Source organism: Rhinoderma darwinii, chromosome 4 (assembly GCF_050947455.1).
Source record: "Rhinoderma darwinii isolate aRhiDar2 chromosome 4, aRhiDar2.hap1, whole genome shotgun sequence".
NCBI lineage: Eukaryota > Metazoa > Chordata > Amphibia > Anura > Rhinodermatidae > Rhinoderma > Rhinoderma darwinii.
Genome location: NC_134690.1, coordinates 172718018 through 172739935, shown reverse-complemented (window position 1 = coordinate 172739935; position 21918 = coordinate 172718018). Strand labels below are relative to the sequence as shown.

The 21918-nt window shown below is 42.1% G+C and overlaps 1 protein-coding gene across 1 annotated transcript in view; it reads right to left on the bottom strand.

Moving 5' to 3' along the window:
- Positions 1 to 4823: 4823 nt before the first annotated feature.
- Positions 4824 to 21918, bottom strand: part of PSMD2 (proteasome 26S subunit ubiquitin receptor, non-ATPase 2) — a 30604-nt gene continuing 13509 nt past the window's right edge. The window contains exons 2-21 of the mRNA XM_075861904.1: positions 19857 to 19913; positions 19573 to 19737; positions 18763 to 18884; positions 18235 to 18459; positions 16646 to 16804; positions 14116 to 14260; positions 13967 to 14027; positions 13732 to 13878; positions 13545 to 13651; positions 11293 to 11420; positions 10158 to 10245; positions 9343 to 9505; positions 9133 to 9234; positions 8037 to 8170; positions 7811 to 7894; positions 6983 to 7151; positions 6798 to 6892; positions 6445 to 6571; positions 6231 to 6349; positions 4824 to 5828 (exon numbers count right to left, since the gene is read on the bottom strand). Coding sequence (XP_075718019.1) covers positions 5646 to 5828; positions 6231 to 6349; positions 6445 to 6571; positions 6798 to 6892; positions 6983 to 7151; positions 7811 to 7894; positions 8037 to 8170; positions 9133 to 9234; positions 9343 to 9505; positions 10158 to 10245; positions 11293 to 11420; positions 13545 to 13651; positions 13732 to 13878; positions 13967 to 14027; positions 14116 to 14260; positions 16646 to 16804; positions 18235 to 18459; positions 18763 to 18884; positions 19573 to 19737; positions 19857 to 19913 — 2580 coding nt within the window. The 3' untranslated portion in view covers positions 4824 to 5645. The remainder of the gene's footprint in view (positions 5829 to 6230; positions 6350 to 6444; positions 6572 to 6797; positions 6893 to 6982; positions 7152 to 7810; positions 7895 to 8036; positions 8171 to 9132; positions 9235 to 9342; positions 9506 to 10157; positions 10246 to 11292; positions 11421 to 13544; positions 13652 to 13731; positions 13879 to 13966; positions 14028 to 14115; positions 14261 to 16645; positions 16805 to 18234; positions 18460 to 18762; positions 18885 to 19572; positions 19738 to 19856; positions 19914 to 21918) is intronic.

The following is a 21918-nucleotide window of genomic DNA, read 5'->3' as shown; positions in this document are numbered from 1 at the left end:
ATGATAAAATATTTTTACGCTTTGCTTTGTGCTAGGAAGGTTCTGATTATGGTGTGGAAGGCCACAACGTGTCCGTGTCTGGAGCACTGGATCCAATTCGTAAATAAATATGTACCTATGTATCAAAAACTACCTCAACAGGAGATGCCCTGACAAATTTAGGAAGATCTGGTCTAGATGGTTGGACGCCTCTGACACTGCCATCTCATTTTTGTTTGCCCTTCTGGCTGGAACGGGAGCAATGCAGGATGACTGGAGCGCTTGGTTGAATGGTGAGTGCATGTGTGTTATTTTAGTTCTTCTTTGGCATTTACTGTGGTCACTTATTCTGATAAACCGCAAAGTATAGACTGTGTTGAGATACTCCTTTATTTGTTAACTGCCTTCTCTGAACTTTGAATGTATTGTATACCATGGTGCCTTGTTATTGCCAACTAGTTTTTGGGTTGGTAATTATATTGTATGTTTATTTGTTTGTACTATTGTACTTGGAAAATAAATAAAACCTTTAAAAAAAAAAAAAAAAAAAAAAAAAAGAAGGATAGGGGAGATTAGTCTTCTCTTCGCACCCCCCATAGTGGGCTTTCAAGGTGTGACGGTAAATACAAGAAGCGGCTGGCTTCTGTGCCCAGATCTTAGTCCTGATGACCTGGTCTGAAAAACCGTTGAGGGGGGATGATGACAGAGCAGATCCGGACGAAGAGGACGACGCCAAGGGAGCATGTGTCACGAGATTTGGTATACGGATGACGTCAGAGTGTCTCGGCCAATCCAGAGCCACTAGTCTGACAGAAATCCCTTCCACCTTAAACTTCTTGAGGACCCGCGGGAGAAGGGGAGAGAGATAAGGCAGTGAGAACGGAGTCCACGGCATCATGAATGTGTTCGTCATGACTGCCAGATGGTCACGAGCTCTGTTGACGAAGCGTGGTACCATATGGTTTATCAGAGATGCCATGAGGTCAAGGTCTGGTTTGCCCCAAGGGTTTCATTGCTGGTTGAATAGTCCACTCTCCAGAATAGAGCTGTTGTCACCTTAGGCAGCGGGCGACCCTATTCTACACTCCGGGAATGAGGATGGCAGATAAAGCCATAACATGGTTTTCTAACTGCTTCCTTGATGACTGTTTTGCTGTGGGTGTTACCCAGGGGCTGATTATGACCCGGCTGTGGCATTGTCCTTCTGAATCCAGAGGGGGTATCCGGCCAGGAGTTTTTTTCCAGTGAAGGAGAGAGTAAGATTGCTCTGAGCTCCAGGGTGTTGATGGGCAGAAAACTTCAGAGAGTCTCAATGGGCCCTTAGTGAAGACACGGAGTCGTGTCCAACCCAAATCAGAGGGCCTCGAAACAAAAAAGTGTTTGCATTCGACCGCAAAGCAGAGAAAACACTGATGGGAGAGGAGGGTAGAATGCGGATGTGTAGGTATGCGTCTATGTCCACCGATGACTGTAACCCGGATTCCATGGAGGAGATGACGGAGTGGAGAGACTCCATCCAAAATTGAGACTCCTGAACAGGATTGAGGCGCTTCAGGTCTAGGATGGGATGGACCATGCCAACCCTTTTTGGAACAACAGGTTTGAATAGAAACCTGTGAATCCTTCGTAATAGAAAACTGGAAAAATTCCACCATGGTCTAGCAGAGAACATAATGCTAGTTTATAAATCAGAAGCGAGAGAGGTAGAACGGCGAAAAAAACTTGACTGGAAAAACTGACTGGGAGGAATAGATGAAAACTCTACTTTGTAACCGGTTCTAACAATGTCCCTGACCCACGCGTCCTCCACGAGAGCCATACAACCTTTTGAGTGGGAGACTCCGGTGGGAGCGCCCTTACAGGCAGAGGCCTCTGGACTGTAGATGTGTAGCCTGGACGATTGCAGGGTTGCCATGAGGGTTGCAGTTTGAAGGATGGTCTCTTCTCCTGGGAGGTAGATGGTCTTTCCATACAAGAGTATTGCAAATTGACGAAAGGACCGAAAGAGAGCAGACTTATTGCTATGGCCTGGATGTCTTAGTCGAAACTGCAAGATAAGAGAACTCTTGCCACCGGTGAGCTCAGAAATTATTTTGTTCAGCTGCGTGCAGGTCAGACTGCTTCCTGTAAAAGAAGGCCAGCCAAGGATTTGATAGTAGCTGCATCAGTGCTCCAAGTCTTCAGCCGCTAAAACCTGCGAATGGCCACAATGTTTCTGGCTGGTTGAGAGGAACATATGGCTGACTCCAAAGATGCCGTACAAAAGATACTTGCTAGCATGATTCGGTTAGCGAAATACTCTAGAGCTCTGATTAGGATCCCGTCTGAGCTCTTTGTCCCACTTGGAAACTGTCATAGAGACCCAAGTGGATGAAACGGCTAGGAGAGTTGAACTGGCCACTTCAAAACTAGGTTTAGCTAGACCCTTAATGCACCCATCTGTACCCTTCAGAGCAACTGCATCTGCCAAAAGAAGCATGGTCAATTTGGAGAGCCGAGACACTAGAGAATCCACAGTAAACAAAGACGTCCACTTGGGACAAAAGCTCAGCCAGGCAGAGGCAAAAGACATCCATGCGTTTGGGTTTTTAAAAAAAAATGCTTGACATGTTGCTTCCATTCCCTGACTTCAGCAAACTTGGTTGCGTTTGTGAGGTAGAGGCCTCTGCATCCTTGATTTGAAGAGTATAGCGGGGGGGGGGGGGGGGGAAGGGCTGGATAAAGTGGTCCATCATTTCCCACATATGGGAGCACTGCCTGTAAAAAAAAAAAAAGTAGGACATGCTCCATAACTCCCGGCACGGTTCTATGGCACGGACACCTATCCGTAGCGATACGGAAAGGTGTCCGTGGCCAAAAGAACCGGGCGGGTCCGCAATTACGGCGATTTTTTACGGTCGTGCACATCAGGCCTTAGTCTGATAGCTTTAACACATTAGGTGGGCAAACATCCTATTCTCTCCCTCAATTGTACTTTCCCTGCTCTATTGCCGGGTTCATCCCGACGTACGCTTCACTGACAGAGGACAGCTTCTGCGCACTTAACTTGTCTCGCATTAGGGAAGAAAGTGAGGCCCAGTAATCTTAAAAAGAAAGAAAATTAGACAGTTGCAAGATACAGGTCTGGAGAACCCAGATGTGTCTGCCTCCTACTGACACTAAGCTAAAAATGGATTATCTCAGTGCCCGTAGGTTCTTAGTATATGCCTCCTAGTGACATGCTTTATTCCCTATGGTTCCCGTGTCCCCCAATGATACAGAGGAGAAAATATTTTATAATTCTTGACTTAAATAAAACGAACACTCCCATCACCCAGAAGAAAAAAAACAATTAAGTATTTCGTTCAACTTGAACTGATTGAATTAGGATTCTTATTCCTCACATATTAACATCAATAGTAGGAGAAAGCGGCACCCTCTTTGGATAACAGTAAATTTATATATTTTAAAATCATAAATAATAAAAAATATAAAATGTGGAATTAACATTACATATTGCTAAATCCACTCTGCCTGCACGATATTGCCACAGTAAAACTTCAGTGTTATGGGTGGCATTTGCAGTTTCAGCACACTTTGAAAACTGCAAGTCCGATCACGCCCTACTTTCCCCACAGCTCATGAATGCATGCATACCCACTCTCCCCATTTCCAGGTTTACAGCAGCCATCATTCCCAGCGCTGTGCGAGGTCTTACAATGCGCAGGAAAAAAAAAAAAAGAGGCAGCACTGTGGAAGGGGGCTGGCTTACTTCAACTTTGTCCCTGTGCCAGCACCCTTGCGGTCATGTGCTTCGATGACGTTCCGACGCAGTGGAGGGAAAAGCTTTCTCGATCACATGGGACTGTCAGCGCGTCAAAGCAGAAAAGTTCTGAACTTCCGGGACCATGTGACCGTATTTTCATTCGGGAAATCGGCGCACAACAAAAACAAGGAGCATATTAGTAAGTCCCCTAATTTTATGTTACTACATGATTGCCATAACGTTTTATGGCACTGGATAACCGCTTTAATAGGTCTTAAAGAGGCTCTGTCACCAGATTTTCAAACCCCTATCTCGTATTGCTGCAGATCGGCGCTGCAATGTAGAGAACAGTAACATTTTGTTTGTTTTTTTAAACGAGCATTTTTGGCCAAGTTATGACCATTTTTATATTTATGCAAATGAGCCTTTCTTAAGAACAACTGGGCGTGTTTAAAGTTATGTCCAAGTGGGCGTGTATTGTGTGTGTACATCTGGGCGTTTTTACTTGTTTTACTAGCTGGGCGTTGTGAATAGAAGTGTATGATGCTGACGAATCAGCATCATCCACTTCTCTTCGTTACCACCCAGCTTCTGGCAGTTCAGACACACAGCGTGTCCTCGCTCATCCGACGCGATGAAGTTCCTGTGGGAGGAAGTGAGTGACGTCACAGCGTGATCTCGCGAGGACACGCTGTGTGTCTGTGCACTGCCAGAAGCTGGGTGGTAACGAAGAGAAGTGGATGATGCGGATTCGTCAGCATCCTACACTTCTATTCACAACGCCCTGCTAGTAAAACAAGTAAAAACGCCCAGATGTACACACATAATACACGCCCACTTGGACATAACTTTAAACACGCCCAGTTGTACTTAAGGCTCATTTGCATAAATATAAAAATGGCCATAACTTGGCCAAAAATGCTCGTTTTTGAAAAAAAACAACGTTACTGTTATCTACATTGCAGCGCCGATCTGCTGCAATAGGAGATAGGGGTTGCAAAATCTGGTGACAGAGCCTCTTTAAGTGATGCCTGCAGGCAGCTCGAATTTTATCGTTTGACTAGGTCTTTACAGAAAATTCATCACAAAAACAAAAAAGTCGACCTTTATAAGAGATATTTTAATAAAATTACATTTATTCCCCCACTGGGTTTAAAGGTGGACATTCACTTCAAGACGAAATTATATTTGTTGGTAGGGTTCACACACACATACTTAAGAACTTTTACTCAACTCTTCCTAAATGCAAACAAAGTTAACATATGAATTCAAGCCCTCTGAGGTTTGGAAACCTATGTGATTACTACAACTGCTTTGAGATACATTGTGCATTTCAGACAATAAAATAATTGTCATGAACTTTGTCTCAAGACCCATAAAAACAGAATTTATTTTATTTTCTGCACCTGTAAATGAGTGAAACAGTTGGTTTAAAGGACCATTAATTACTTCCTGTATATGTGGAGAGGCCCTCGGGTATTGTGTTAGGGAATTTTACTTATTTCACTTACCCTTTGTCTAGAAGAAAGAACATGTAAAATACATATACAATGTATCCAGATTGGACCTGGGTGGATTTGAAAGGCCAATACAATAAAAATGCTAAAAATGAAACCAAATTGATCCAGTGATGCTTATTGTCTAAGTGGATCCACAGAGACACTTATTGCAATGGTAAGCAATTTCCAAAGGCCCAATACATACCAGAATTGTAACCAACTGGATTTGCTTCTGTTCAAGAAGAAAAAACCCAATGTACTGCATCAAAGCCTGGAATGAATTATGCTTAAGAAAGGATAGGCTGATAATTCAGAATATAGGTATGGTTGTGAAATTATTTAATAAGATTTAGTAACAAAAAGAAAAAACACAACTAGTCCCATGATACCACAACTTTCCCTCCCAGCACTTTTTTTAAGCACTACACATCATAATTAGGGTTCTTTCGAAGGATGACAAATCCCTCAAGAATGGGGGTTACAGGCAGATACTCTTCTGTAGCCAGTTCTGCCCGCTCGCCATGTGCCAGCAATACAGGCGTCGTGTGCGTCTGGAATCCGGTGATTGTCTTGGGCTTACCAGCCTGGCCAACTACGTCCACAGCCTTCAAAAAAAAAAAAAAAAAAAGGGACGACATTAATATATCATCTTACAAATACAATTTCTCTGAATTCATTGTCATTTATATAGAAATGTGTACATTGTATGACTAGAAGAAAGCTTAATGAGTAAAGGTTTACTTTAGGATAGAATTATCATGTAAAAACCTAGGGTATAAAAAATTCATCTCATGATGTTGGGGGGAGAATAAGGTGTCGGTACTGTGCGGGGTGTACTAAGAAGATGCTGGGCAGCCCGCCTGGTCTAATAATATGGGTGTGACCATTAGGCGACCATTAAACATTGTAGCTGGTCTGAACCCTCCCGAGAACTGGCGTATTAACTAGCTGTTGTATCAGTAAGTAGGACCTGTTTTGTTCAGAGAAATGCAGAATAGAAAACGTACTTGTCCCACTCGGACAGAAACTGGTAGAGGCCGAAGCTCCTCATCAAATGTGACCAACATTCGAGGCTGCATTGCAGCTACTAAACCATACAGTATATAATGCGACTTCCCCAACACAACTGTAGAAAAAAAAAAGAAGAAAAGAAAGCCAAGTTAAAAATACACATAGTAGGCAAAAACACAAAATATGGTCATTCGATAAACCATTACTTACTGTTCCTAACATCCAAGAAGGACACAAGAACAGTTAATAATCCAGCCACCGCCACTTGACTCATGAGCTGCCGATCACTATGGTATGGGCACAGCGTGAGTGTCCCTTTTCCCAGATGAGTGAGTCCCTAAGAAAAACAGGAGAATTTACATACACTATTCACAATCAGCATCACCATCTATCGCACTGTTTGACCAACTGAATTTCTGCTTTGTTTTACCATTAGAAATTGACCAAATCTAAATTGACCATTCTCCAGGAAGTGGAAGTCACATATATTAGCCCAGGTTTTAAACAATACTACAAAAAAAAGATCATATATGTAAGCAAATGTTTCAAGCGGTTGTATCTACCTGTGCCAGTCGCACCATAAACAGATTATTGGGATCCTTTGCGTGATACTGGGCTAACTGTCTCAGCATAGCAGCAAGACGAGCATTGTTTGTGCCTATGGGAATGGAGAAAAATAAATAGATAAACTTCTCTAGCGATAGAACAGATATATGGAAAGAACAACAAATGCTGTACAATTGCTTACCACTGCCCACCATGCCCATGGCAAAGATGGAATTATAGGACACTTCAGGGTCGGCATCATGGGAGAACTTGCTCAATGTGTCCAAAATATTTAACCTTGGATTGGAGACAGAGATGAGGGCCAGAGCCAGAGGAACTGCTCTCCGGAGTGTGGGCTCTCCATATCTTAGCTACGGTAGAGAAGCAAAAAAAAGTAGTTATTAAAGGGAAAGAGCTAATGAACTTATGAGAAAGTTTTACACAACTTCCTAACACAAATACTCTGTTAAAGGGAGGAAGGTTTGCAGCCCGTTTTAGTACGCATTTATATACATACATCAGTAGAAGAAAGCATCACTCTCTTTGGATAACAAAAGTACATTTCTATATTTTAAAACCATTTTGTGCATATATATATATTATATAGGCTGCTTTTGAGAAAGCAATATTGTTCTACACATTTGGCTCTTTAACGGGCGATTTACAGGGTTCAGAACAGATTATAAATATAAAAAGAAAAAAAACAACTTTGTCTACTTTGTTTTTCTCTACTTCAGACTTTCATAGGTGAATAAAAATGGGCCTGGTCCAACAACATAATTCATCCTTTTGCTATTAACATCACACCAGGCCACTTGAGTGGCGTGGCCTTTATTGCAGGGAAGTGCTTGTATGGGTAGCGCTCAAAAAACACAGAGCACAAATGAATAAGACTGAAGATGTGTGATAAGAACAACAACTATCAAGTGCTTACTGTATTCACTAAAAAAGTAATCTCAACAAACCCCAAGAAAAACAATTAAAATAGCTCTTCAATAGGAGGGCAGTAGAATCAAATCACATATATTACCAAATGCCCAAAGGTGCGAAGTGCCATCTCTGATCCAATTTCTTCACCCATTGCAATGAGAGCAATGCCAAGGACTGCCACACCCTATAAGAAAAAAGATAGTGAAGGAAAGGCAGGACAGATGCTCCATTGGTACGCAGAGAACATCCGATCACTTGTTAATCTCCTTTGCATTCATCTAAGGTCACCATATGAAATAAGCAGCAAGACCAGAGTAAAGCAGCACCTGGTGTGATCCCATGTCAGCAGCACTCTCTTTCTTCTCCTTCTTGTCTTTTTTCTCCTCTTCCTTCTCCTTGGAGTCATAGTGTTCACTGCAAATATGAAGAAGCTGCTGGACCTTAAGTACATTTCCAGAACCTAATAAAAAAAATGTTGCAACGGTTATTTATGCTTAGTAAAGAAAGTGTTAGAAGATTCTAGGGCTCTTATAACGTCCTTAAAGTGTAACCGTCGTTTAATTATTATATTTTTTTACCCATAAAATCAATAGTAAAATAAATCTTGAGACAGACAGAGAGAGACAGACAGAGAGAGACAGACAGACAGACAGAGACAGACAGAGAGAGACAGAGACAGAGAGAGACAGACAGACAGAGACAGAGAGAGACAAAAAGGGGGGGACAAAAAGGGGGGGACAAAAAGAGGGGGACAAAAAGAGGGGGACAAAAAGAGGGGGACAAAAAGAGGGGGACAAAAAGAGGGGGACAAAAAGAGAGGGACAAAAAGAGAGGGACCAAAAGAGAGACCAAAAGAGAGAGACCAAAAGAGAGAGACCAAAAGAGAGAGACAAAAAGAGAGAGACAAAAAGAGAGAGACAAAAAGAGAGAGACAAAAAGAGAGAGACAAAAAGAGAGAGACAAAAAGAGAGAGACAACCCACGAGAGAGTGAGAGACATAGACAACCCACGAGAGAGTGAGAGACATAGACAACCCACGAAAGAGTGAGAGACAGACAACACGAGAGAGTGAGAGACAACACACGAGAGAGTGAGAGACAACGACAACCCACGAAAGAGTGAGAGACAGATAACACACGAGAGAGTGAGAGACAACACACGAGAGAGTGAGAGACAACACACGAGAGAGTGAGAGACAACACACGAGAGAGTGAGAGACAACACACGAGAGAGTGAGAGACAACACACGAGAGAGTGAGAGACAACACACGAGAGAGTGAGAGACAGACAACACACGAGAGAGTGAGTGAGTTCCATGGAAGACTATAGAACCATTCCAACTTTTGCTATGGGACCCCATGATGACTCGGTAAACCTCAGAAAAGTGAATTTATTCTACTATACCTCTTTCTCTGAACCTACCTGCATATGCACAGATATCAACAAGAGTATTGGCAAAGCTTCGGAACGGCTCAGAAACAACCTCCAAAGCAGCCAGGATGGCCTCAATAGCTTCACCCTTTCCTTTATGAGAAATAGGAGGAGAATGCTATTAAGTAAAAAGGAGTAATAACGTCGACAAACCATTCTGGCTATACAAGTCACTGTGACCGGCAACACAAAATTACTTACCCAGATGGTTTAGTCCCAGGCCAAGTGGAAGCCAACGAGCAAATGTGTCCTTTAGTTCCTGCTCAGATTTCTCCATAATTGTCTGAAGAATTGTGGAGGTCACATCCCCATTGCATGATCCCACAGCAATCATCCCACAAGCAATGGCTGTTACTCCAACTACCTACAAAAAAACAATACTCGGGAATTGTAAAAAAAATTCCAAGATCAGACTTGAAAATGAGTGAACTAAAAATAAAACGTACGCCATGTCCACGTGACATTGTCACTATGGAAGCAACGTCACAGAGGACTAGTTTATTCACCGGCCCAACAGCGACAGGGATCAAATCTTTTTGGTGGCAAGTATATTAGAATAGCTTTATTTTGCAGGTCTAGTCTATTCCGGGCATTTATAAGAATATCAGACAACTCCTTTATTTCTAAATTCACACAATTCGATATTTCTAAAAGATCACTAAGGCCTTATTCACACAGCCATGTTCGGTCTTGACAAACGGACCGCATGCCGGCCACATTTCCCAGACCGAACACCGTTCAGGGAGCTGGGCTCCTAGTATCATAGTTTTGTATGACGCTAGGGGTCCCTGCCTCCCCCGGGACAGTATTCATGCGGGGAGGCAGGGACACCTAGCATCATACATAACTATGATGCTAGGAGCCCGGCTCCCTTAACCATGTCCAGCCCGGGAAATGCAGCCGACACGCGGTCTGTACATCACGGACCGATCACGCCCGTGTGAACAAGGCCTAACTCAAGCATACAATGTACTGAAAAGACAGGGGGATTCACATCACACTTAGTAATGTCTTACCTCCATGCTGGACTTCGAATCCCCCATTACTGGAAGTAGAAGTGTCAGAACATCCTCACGATTGGAACCAGCATATGCAAGTCCCAGACTGCAAACAGGGAACGAGGGGATTTTAGATGAAGAAAACATTAGGATGTAAAAATCCAATAAAAAAAAAAAAAAAAAGAGACCTGGCTCTAGTGAAGGTAAGCACAAGCAGAAGGAATACACAAATAGCAAAGCAAGGTAGTTTTCCATTTGTTGGGTACATAAAGAACACATTTAAACCATCTATGCAGTATGACCTATCATGTCATATGATCAATTAAAGCCTCTGACAAACTTATCCCCCCCTGTGACTAGAAGCTGGATATAGACTAGCTCCGCTTGTTGTGAACACCGATCAGATATGTATTCACCTGTGTGGATAGGTGATACATGGACCCCCTTTAATTAATCATATAAAGAAATCCTTCAAAATAAAATGCATCGATGCATGTGCTAAATACAAATAAAAGTGGAGTGACACTTTAAAGGGTTGTCTCATCAAGACAGCCCTTGATCTGGAACCCCCAGTGATCAGCCATATTGTAGTTTGTCTGGCCCTACATTTCTCTGAGAATTTGAAATGTAACACATGGCAGGCCGAGTCCACCAGAGCCACTCTTACTTAGCATCTCTGTGTTCTGGCTTATAGAGTTCTGGTGTACCACCTTCTATGACATCCATGGGCCCTAATAGGGAATATGAACAGGGGTGGTCTTGATGAGACAGCCACTTTAACCCTTATGTCTAGGCAAGTCTTGCAACTACAAAAGGTACAAATTGTGGAAGAGTGCAACCTGGGCACATATTTTACTCATGAACATCTGGACAATATAGCGGATTGAAAACAGTCTTTCAAAATACATATAGTATGAAATTGGGGTACCCCTTACCAACTAATAAAAAAAAAAAAAAATAATAATATTAATATATAAATATAAACACACACACATATATATATAAATAAAGCTCAGTCCATAACCATAAAACATTCTTATAAACAAACTAATTCTTCTGTCATTATGCTTGCAAGAGCCCCCCCCTTCACACACGCAATAGAACTAGAGCCCATCCTGTTTTAAATATGTTCTTATTGCGCTATGTCACTCACCCAAAAATGGCACCAAGACGCATTGTGTTGCTATTATGGAGGACATAGTCTGAGAGAAGAGCCAAAGCTGGGTCGCATTCATTTCTCACACCGGAGTTCACAATACCACAGGCCAAGAGAGCGCCAGACTGTAGAGAAGAATACGAATAGGAAAAATGCCTCGCGTCAGACAGTTAACAAGACAGATTGTTTCTTTGTGATCCTAGATTAGAGCAGCATATTTAATAACTGAAAAATCTAGGGGTACCATTATATTAAACGTTAGAAACCCTAGAAGAATGTTACTAGTGGTCGACACGTGAGCCCATGTAGCGCTAACTAGGGAATAAGAGGGTTCAGGCCGAGTCATTAGCATATTATTTGACAAACCCCCCACTCTTCCCAGAACAGGTGTTGTTCTAAATAAAGGGTGTGGGAAGCTGCAATAAGTTTTTGTTTTTTTTAAACATGGTAGAACTGACCCCTCCCCCCCCCCCCTTTTGTGTTTTTCTCCCCTTTCTTTTTTTTGGATGCCCTATATAGACTACATTCCATCAAGGATTGGTCCCCCTTCACCTGGTTTAAAAAAAAAAAAGTTAAAAGGTTTTCCTTACTATACTAATGTACCTTCAAATGATACGATTCTGTGTGTGATCTATTTTTGTCAAAGTCATAATGTTTGTACTCCATGGCTATCTTAGGCTTCGTTCACATCTGCCTTGTTCCTTCCGTTCTAGCAGATCAGTCAGAGGACCACAGGAACGGAAGTAAACATTTCGGTAAAAAAAAAAAAAAACAGTTGATTTCAATGGGTTTTGTTTTTTAATCAATTGTGCTCAATTAGGCTCCGTTCCATCAGGTTTCTGTTTTTTTTTAACATTGAAGTCAATGGATGACTGGTACAAACTGAAATGCCATCGGTTATGTATTACGTTTAACGGAACCGGCTTTTTTCTGCACATGCGGACTAAAAATGAAAGCAAGAAAGATGCAAAGATAAAAACGGATCCGTTAAAAACGCAGTATAAGGCTTCGTTCACATCTGCGCCAGAGTTCCGTTCCGACGGAGCTTTCCATCAGAACGGGACCCTGACTGACACAAACGAAAAGGTTTCCGTTTCCATCACCACTGATTTCAATGGTGACGGATCCGGTGCCAATGGTTTACATCTGTCTCAGTTGTGCAAGGGTTCAGTCGTTTCGACTGAATCAATAGTGTAGTCAATTACGCTATTGATTCTGTCAAAACGACGGAACCCTTACACAATGGAGACAAATGGAAACCATTGGCAGCGGATCCGTCACCATTGAAATCAATGGTGATGGAAACGGAAACCTCAGTCAGGGTCCCGTTGCAACGGAAACCTGGCGCAGACTTCAACGAAGCCTTACTGATGACAAATACACAAACGGAAAGAAAATAGTCCTTTTCACAGATCCGTTAAACTGATCAGTCAAAAAAACTAACTAAAAAAAACATTGTTTTATTTATTTTTTTCGTTTCTACAGATCCGCTAAAACGGATGCCACAATGCAGATGTGAATGAAGCCTTAGCGTTCGATTTGTACTGCTCAGTATTTTTGCTCTTGAAGGGCTACCTTTGTTTGCTCTATTATTGATATGTCTGTAATCTTTATTTTCTTTTAAAAACCAATAACTATTTAGTAAAAAAAAAAACAAAACAAAAAAAGTACTATACACTTAAAACCATTGCATCAATGCCACTTGTTCTCAGGCCCTTCCCCCACTTGCACTATGATGGCATTCTGGCTTTGGCTACGTGATGGAGAGACAGAATCATCTTAGGCCCCCTGCACACGACCGTGACCGTAATCACGGTCCACGATTACGTACACGGCCGGCGACAGCCACCCACATTATAAAGCATGGTCCGTAAAAGAAAATAATAGGGCATGTCCTATCATTTGCGGAGCCTTTCTACGGCGCGGACACCTTCTTGTAAATATACGGGAAGGTGTCAGTGGTCAAAAGAAGTGATGGGTCTGTAATTACAGATGAAATCTACGGTTGTGCACATGGGGCCGAAGTGCTTAAAGTAAACAGCAGCCGTGAGTACCAGGAATGCCGTTTTCATAAAAGACTGACCAACCCCTTTAAGGAAATGTGGCGGATGAAGTAGCATCCACTAACATCCCTGTAAGCTCTCATAGCTGCGCAAACAGTAAAATGTACGATGAAAAACACTAATTATTTTGAAACCTGAAATCAAGAATGTGAACTCTGTATTCTCTTCCTATGAAGCGATTCTTACCTTAATGTAGTCCTCTGAAGAATATAAGTACTTGTCTATTTGAGTAAGACCTCCATCCACATCCCAGAGAAGGATCATTCCCAAAGAAGCAGCTGCACTCAACATTCCTAAAGACAAATGGAAACTAGTGAGCTACGTACTGCAGAATGAGCGGAATAAAGAAGCAACGCGCGCTAGTTACGCTTACCATGATCCTTGTTTTTATACAGCCACTTGTTCCCATCATCGGTCAGCAGCTTGTCTTGACCAAAGGCTGCATTAACAAATCCATTCACAAAGGAGGAAGCCAAATTCATCCTTGCTGAATCCACTTGAGATCCACTACCTCCAAATCCTTTCAATAAATATACAGATATTATAAAAGGGATACATACATGACTCTCGCTTACTTTCTACACATGGAATCACTTTACGCAACTTACGGTTATTCTCCAGGTGCGTTTTGTAAATATCATCTGGCACTTTGGGCTCCATGATGTCAAGCTAAAGGCGGCAAATAGAACAAGAGGTGGGTATATAGATTACAGTACAAAAGAATGTGGAAAAAGAAGGGTCAAATCAGAGAACTCACCTCCCGGGCCAAGGCAAGGAAATTGCTATTAAGTTGGACGTTGGACATTATTTCGGTTAAATCCTCATACTCCTCTACATCTTCATTCAGACTGAGGTAGACGCCATGTCGGCCAAGCATAAAAGCCATCTGTTTCTGAATAACCCTGGAAAAACACGTCTTTAAATGTGAGTAGAGAGAACATTCAAAAATTCAGGAAGAAACATTTTAACCCTAGTAACACTTGGCTTGGATTTATCAATCTCACTATTTATATATCGTACATATGAAATAGAAGAACTGAACACATTGAGATTTAGTCCGATACTCAACTCTGAAATTTTGATAAGACCAAATTAAACTAATTTTATTGTATTCAAAAGTTACATGTTAAAATAGCAGACCTGGTAGAGGCTTATGTAGGAAAGGTCAACTAATCAAGTTTATTTATTCACGAGTTACATCTTGTTTTATTACCCAGTAGTGAGAGATCATGTGACCACCGGGTGCCCACTGCAGGGCACAGCTGCTGGGCTTTACCAGACACTTCCCTTCACAATATAAGGGCTGTTTAGGTTACTTAGGTTTCTATGGCAGCCACAGTTACAGAAGAAAAACAGTAGCAGCAAAGTGAATGAGATTTAACAAATCTCATCCAAACGCTGCGTAAAATCGGCGCAGAAATTCACCTGCGGTGTGTATTTTTCGTACCGCAGCACGTTAATTCCACCTTTGGAGACTGGACTAAATTGCTGCGTTTTTCAGGAGATCTCACCATCTCCCAGCATAAAGAAAAACGCCGCAAAATCCGCACCAATTTCTGCAGGAAATTGTGCGGTTTATCCAGAATTGCTGCAGAAATTTTTAGCAGCAATTCCATGTGGACAAGCCCCTACCCTGGTTGGATTTCTTCAGAAGACATCAACAATCTCCCTCAGTTGCCCAAACATCCTGTCATAGGCGCCACTATACCGCCCACTCACCCTTTCCTCACCCGGACAGCAATTTCCCCTCACCTTTATTTTCCAATTCTATGTAATAGTGCTTTCCCTTCAGAACATCAGATGTCTGGTTTTCTAAATGGTCTGAGCACAACTGGCTTTGAGCCTCAGTTTCTGGAGTACAACCAATGCCTCCCTGTTTACCGACTTGGATTTGTGCTTGGTTTCTGGAAAGAGTTCCAGCTGCTACACTTTCTGCTTTCACTACCTCCCCGTCTTTCTCGCAAGCTCAAACCTCCTTTGAATTGCTCTGCTGTGGCAACTGCCCCATTAGATGTTCCCGCTCTCTAATGTATGCTATTTTGTCGTCATCTACTCATCAGGAGCACCCCCCCTAGCTACCTCCCCCACTGGGAACCTGACCTTGGAATTACACTTTACCTAAGAACAATGCGATCATTTATTAGTTTACCCACAAGTACTTCCACTCCAGCCGATATCAAGAAGCAGGCGTCTAGCTGCTTTAACACTGGTACAGGGTCCCCTGTTGGCTCCACCAGATGTTCCTATCAGTCTCCCCAATTTGCTGGTGATGTGGCCTGAAGATTAGTAAGATGCTGAATGACAGAACGGTGGTATGATTGCACCAGGATGTCACAAATATGAAGTTAAATAAAAAAAAAAAAAAAAAAAAAAAAGGGGAGGAGCAAGGGAACAAAGAAGGAAGCAGGGTTTTTGGGAGGAGCTCTGGCAAATCTCCTCTACATTTATAGACTTTGTTCTCAGGCTCTCTTTCTACTCCAGGATTGTGACACCTCGGTGCAATCACAACGTCATGTCATTCAGCGTCTTATAAATGCTGCACATGCATGCATCCCAGTTCTGTGGGGCAGTAAGAGTCCAGCATTACAGCTCTGGTTTGCCAAAACCAGAGAGATCATACTCATGGAGGATCTCACTACAAGTGTACATCATACCACTGATAAATTAGCTAAAACGTGGTTCTACAGGATCCTCTATATGGAGGTGGATGAATAGAAGTCTATTATGTCTTCCTGTACACCTATTGCCATTCCCCTCCCCTTCTCTCTACCACCTCCCTATAACAAGTGTACCCGAATTGAGGTATTTCGTATCTTAAATCAAGGCCTGGACTTATTTTTTTCAACTATGTTTGTAGCCTAATGGCGGTCTCTTTTTCTCCCCAACTAGGTTAAGTCCTAATGCTTCTTTGTTATATGCATATTTTGACCTCGACGCTCCTGTTTATGTTCATTGCCTTGGTTTCCTTTGTTTTATGTCTCTGATGTGGAGTAGTCCTCTTTGCCCGGCCTGCATGGACCACCTCTCATCTTGCCTTTTTTTATATTCGATACTTTGAGTTGTTATACTGTTTTCTCACAAAAACATTAGGTTAGGCTGTAAAACATAGGTGCCCCAGGTTATTAGAGAACGGTCATTGCATGTGTGTGTAATGGAGTCTTTTTTTGGGTAAAAAAGCATAACAGAATATGCTACATTATAAGTCAGTAAAAATTACTGGATTGAATTATATGCCCAGTAAGAAACCATTATATATTAACGGCAAATAAACATAAAAACAAACTTACACATCCTTGCAAGAAGTGAAGATGTCTTCCACAAGCTCCATGTCATTGAGGATGAGAGCAAGGCGCAGCGCCTCTGGAGAACGATTGAACTTGCGAAAGATGGAGAGTGCGCAGCGCAAGAGGGAAGAATTCTCAGGTTCAGGAACATAACTCACACAACTGAATGAAAATGAAAAAAAAAAAAAAAAAAAAAAAAAAAGAATAGTTAAATGGCCACAACTTATTCTCATTAAATAGTTCCGCTGAGGCTGACCATAATTGCAATTCGTTGTTGCAATTCTGAGATTTTCTGTGTGAAACTCTGTTCATAATGTCCTACCACTAGGGGGCTCCTATCTTTGGAACTTGCTGCCCGCTGCCTGTTAGGAAGAGAATTCCGTCTATAGCAGCAGAGGATGCTGAGACGGAATGCAGGAAGTTGGTGGGCGGGTCTCTTCAGGCAACAGAAATAGAGCCTCTGTATCCATATTACATTGCTCCGTTGCATACATAGAGAAAGATACTTCGTATGCAGTGAAACAATGTAATAAAGTAAATCACAGGCAAAGCACGGGCAGTGGACTTACCATTGTGCAGTCTGATAGGAACATCCGTTGCTCCTGCATGTACAGAAGCCGAGCAGGCAAAACAGAGGGTCGAGCATTTTGATGGTTCTTGAATGCGATTGGCCGGAAGGCATGTTGCAGACCCCCTCTGTGTACCAGCCGACCGGGATACACAGAGGGGCAGGGATTGAAGCCGATTGGCAGAGGCTTCGTGCACGCCCCCGAGTAAGCCGGAAAGCCTCAGGGGAAGTGAGGGTAGGGAAGTCTGGCACAGAGTAATATTGCCAGACTTCCACGCCCCCAAGCTGATAGAAAACTAGATACTGGCGCCGGGTAAACTGGGTGAATATCACTCAAAAGTAAATATTACAGAACAGTTCTAAACAGTGATACAGGACCAGTACATCCCCAGTGATCCTGCATAAAACTTCAACTGAGGACAAAAACTTTAAGTGTATTAGCAGCACATTAGGAAAACCGTCCAGACTAAAAAATACAATGGCTAAATAAACTCTCCAGGAGGTAATGGTCTTCCTGTATCAAATTTGGGACTATATTTTTTGCTAGTGCAATTTACTAAATTAAAGCAGAACTCATTAGTTGCTATAGATAGTTTTCATACATCAAACCCAACGTCCCACCTTGCAAACTGCCTCAGCCCACCTCATTTTAGAATCCACACACACACACACACACACACACACACACTAAGGACCCGCCGCTAACTTCTCCAACAAAGAGTAGGGGGCGGAAATGCTAATAGCACGGATCAATAGGTGCCACCAGCCCTTCTGCCCTTTACGTCACGACACTGCTAAATCACCAGGAGCACGACGATCGAGCAGTTTAAGTCACTGATGGCAGTGCTGTTGGTAGACCGTCTCCTGAACGAATTCCCTAACTAACAAAGCTCAGGTAAGCTGCTGGAATTATTCATCAGGAAGTCTTAACTTCTCCCAGATTGCGACTTACATTTGATAACTGGTGTAATTTTTTTTATTTTTTAAAAAGGACTGGTATACTGGACAGGCATATGGGACTCACCTGGTGAGGTAGAGGCAAACTTTAGAATATGCATTATCATCAATGTACTTTTCCAGCATGTCCATTTGCTCTATTTCCATGAGCAGGTCACAGGCTTCATGTTCAGCATTGTGCGCCATATTGTATGGGATAATTTCCTTTACCAATGTCAGCAGAGTATCCCTCTGGGATTTATCAGATTCCTCCACTTCTTGCCATTCTTTGGCCACCTCCCCAGCCAAGTGCCTAACAAAGATCAAAGTGAGAACCGAAATTATAACACATATTTCGGTTTTATATTCATACAAAAATAACTGCACACATTCGAGGGAGACTGTAATAAAGATTGAATCTAGATGGCATTTTTGGTCACATTTAAGTTACATATTACTTTCAGTCCGATGCAGAAGCAATCCATACATATTGGAGGAATACATACTTTAAAATCATAACAATATATCAGTAAAAGGGATTTACTAACACCTAACATTTAAAACAATGGCTACACAAAAGCGATTTTGAATACCCAAACAGGATTCTGTGCCTTACCTTACATACTCATGTCCCCATGATGCCAGTTCCTCCTGTGAACCTAAGAGTCTGTACTTGAGACATTCTCTTTCAGCACTCATAGTCATAGCAAGAACAGATATTATATCAGCTGCAAAACGCTAAGAAAAAAAAATAGTCATTATTGATCAGAATTTGACCCAAAATACCACTATATGGATTGTAATATTTGGATTTATGCATGAATTCCAAATAACCAAAACCATCAGAACACACAGAGTTCTTCCACTTTTATAGAATTTACACATATAGATATAAAGAAACCTTAACCCACCTACGAGATCTGTAGTTTAAACATATTCTAGGAAAAACTCAATTACCAGGGTCTTCCCATAACACTCACCTAACCCATTCCCTTACATCTCTTAGTATTGAAATATCAGCAGAAAGTATTTTTATCAAGCCAACCTCTTTTTCTATTCTATAAGGCCAATTCTCATGGTCATGCTCCACATCATTGCCCTGCACAATGTTTAATAGTCGAGAGGCATGACAATCATGTTTGGACTGTCCTGGACATGCCACATGTGTGAGAGAACCTTCTGTCGGCATCTAAACAAGGCTGCCAGTAGTTTTAAGAGAACAGGGCTGGGATGAGCAACGGTCAAGTTGGCATAAATGAGTATTTAACAAGGAGAAAAACAGAATTAAAAAGCACATAAAAAAAAACGAAAAAAAAAACAGCTCAACGTTGATTTCCAAAAATGTATTTATCATTAGAAAGGCAGCTCTTCACAACCCATAATACCCTAGGCTGCTAAAAAAAACAACCAACATACTAATATTCACCTTATTTTCTCCTGGTTCCATATTCTCATAAACCTCCTTAAGTTTTCCATAGTGTGGCCTCAAGAACTTCAGAGGTTTGGGAACAGAGGTCATAGAGGTGGTGGAAGAGCGAATCTGTCTACGCAGTTCTTCCAGAGCCGGTTTGTAAAGTGAGCTGTCATTCTCCTATAGGGAAAAAAAAATACAAAACATTTATGGAACGACAAATGCATTTATAAGACAACAAAATGATGGATGTGTTCTCCAATAAATAGTGGACAGACAAAAAACGGCAGGATACTGACCCCCAGTCTTTCCACCAGCATTTCAAGTTCATCTTGCAGTTGCTTGTCTTCTTCAGACTGTAAGAACAAGTAGCATATGTAGTGGCAAGTCTCATTGTTGTACTGTACTCCTGACCTGCTCATACCAATAGTAGACATACTATAAAACTCAAAAAGAAAAAGGTCACATGCTCTTCTTTTCAATCAAGACTTTTAGAAAAGGACAAATATCTCTGAGCAATTACTGATACATACCTTACTAAAATGTGGTCCGGAGGTAGCGCGTACATAGCGTTTACATAAAGCCTGACCGTGCATGGATGCACTATATACACAGCGCCTATGCACATGGTGTATTCGTGTATAAACAAACAAGAAATGGCAGCTGCAGTCCCTGAAATCCGCTAACAGGGACCACATTGTGGTAGGATTTATACTAGGAAATAACTCCAATTGTGGCCGCTTAACCCCTCAGATGTCTTAATGGTTTTAGAGGCAGGAGGCTCCCTTGCGTGCGGTGCGTGGTTTTCACGCACCCATTGTCTTCATTTTGAAAACGCACCAATATAGGACTGTCGCTATATGAAAACTCACACGTGTGAACAGCCCCATTGAAATCAATGGGTCCGTGTGGTGTGAGTGATTTCCATGCATCGCACAGGGACGAGTTTTACGCTCGTCTGAATGAGCCCTGAGGTATGGGAAGACCTAATAGGCTGCCTGTAATAATGACCACAATAATACACTGCAATACAGGAGTACTGCAGTTTAGTAAGTTGACGATCAAATGATTGCAGAGTAGGGATGCACGATGCATCGAAACTTCGATACTGTTTCGATACTGTGCATCCCCAAACGGTTCGATACCGCTATTTCCTGTATTTCGATACTTAGCTGCGCAGCCGCACAGCTAAGTATAGTAATACATGAATGTATGAGAGCGAGGCTGCGGCTGTGTAATACAGTCATTGCCGCGCTCCTAAGTCCTGATAACAAGTGCGCGGGGTCAGTATGATGTGATGCGGCCGGCGCTGCACTAATGAGCAGCGGCACTGAAGACAGAACACGGTGGGTGCACTGCAAAACACCCCGATGTTCTGTCTTCAGTGCCTGAACCGCCGCTCATTAATATGCAGCGCCTGCCAAATCTCCTCATGCTGACCGCGCGTGCACTTCCTGTCAGGAGTGGGACAATGGTTGTATTACACAGCTGCAGCCCTGCTGGTGGAGATCATAGAAATCGCTCATCTCTGCCGCTATTCCCATGAATGCTGCGATCACAGCGGACTGCAGTATTCAGGAGAAAATGAGAAGGGAGATGCCCATGTCTCGCATCACAGGGAATTCCTGTGACGCGATCGAGGGCCATACCATATATGGGCAGACAGCCCAGGGTCTATTGACGGACCCCAGGGCTGTCTTACCATATTTCCTGTTAGGGAATACTTGGGTATGTCCTAACAACAGCCTGTGTACTATCCGTCCACAGGCTAATGTACTGGCACATATCGGATATATGCCAGTATATTAAAGTTTAAAAATAAAAGTAAAAACAAAGTAATGTCAAATTTAAAAAAAAAAAAAAAACACATACACCTTTTTTACAATAAACATTAAAATAAGTCTCAATACATAAAATATACACATTCAGTATTGGTGCGCACAACAATTTTTTTGCATCATTTATGAGCCGTACGCTGTAAAAAAAAAAAAAATAAACACGGCTTTCTTTCACTTATTAATGTGAGGCGCGAGGTGTGATGATGAATTTACCCTCCATGTTCCTCACATTAATAGTAATTAACCCCATCATGTACCTTACACATTAACCCATTATGACTGAGAAACATGGAGTTAATTACTATTAATGTGAGGCACGTGGAGGTTAAATTCATCATCACACCACGCGCCTCACATCAGAAAACGGAAGAACTTTTTTTTTTATTACGGTTGGCAAAGTATCGAAATTGGTATCGAAATCGCAATACTAAACGAAGTATCGGTATCGAAGTTTAAATTCTGGTATCGTGACATCCCTATTGCAGAGTCAAAACCCCTAGCGGGACTAAAAAATTGCTCTTGG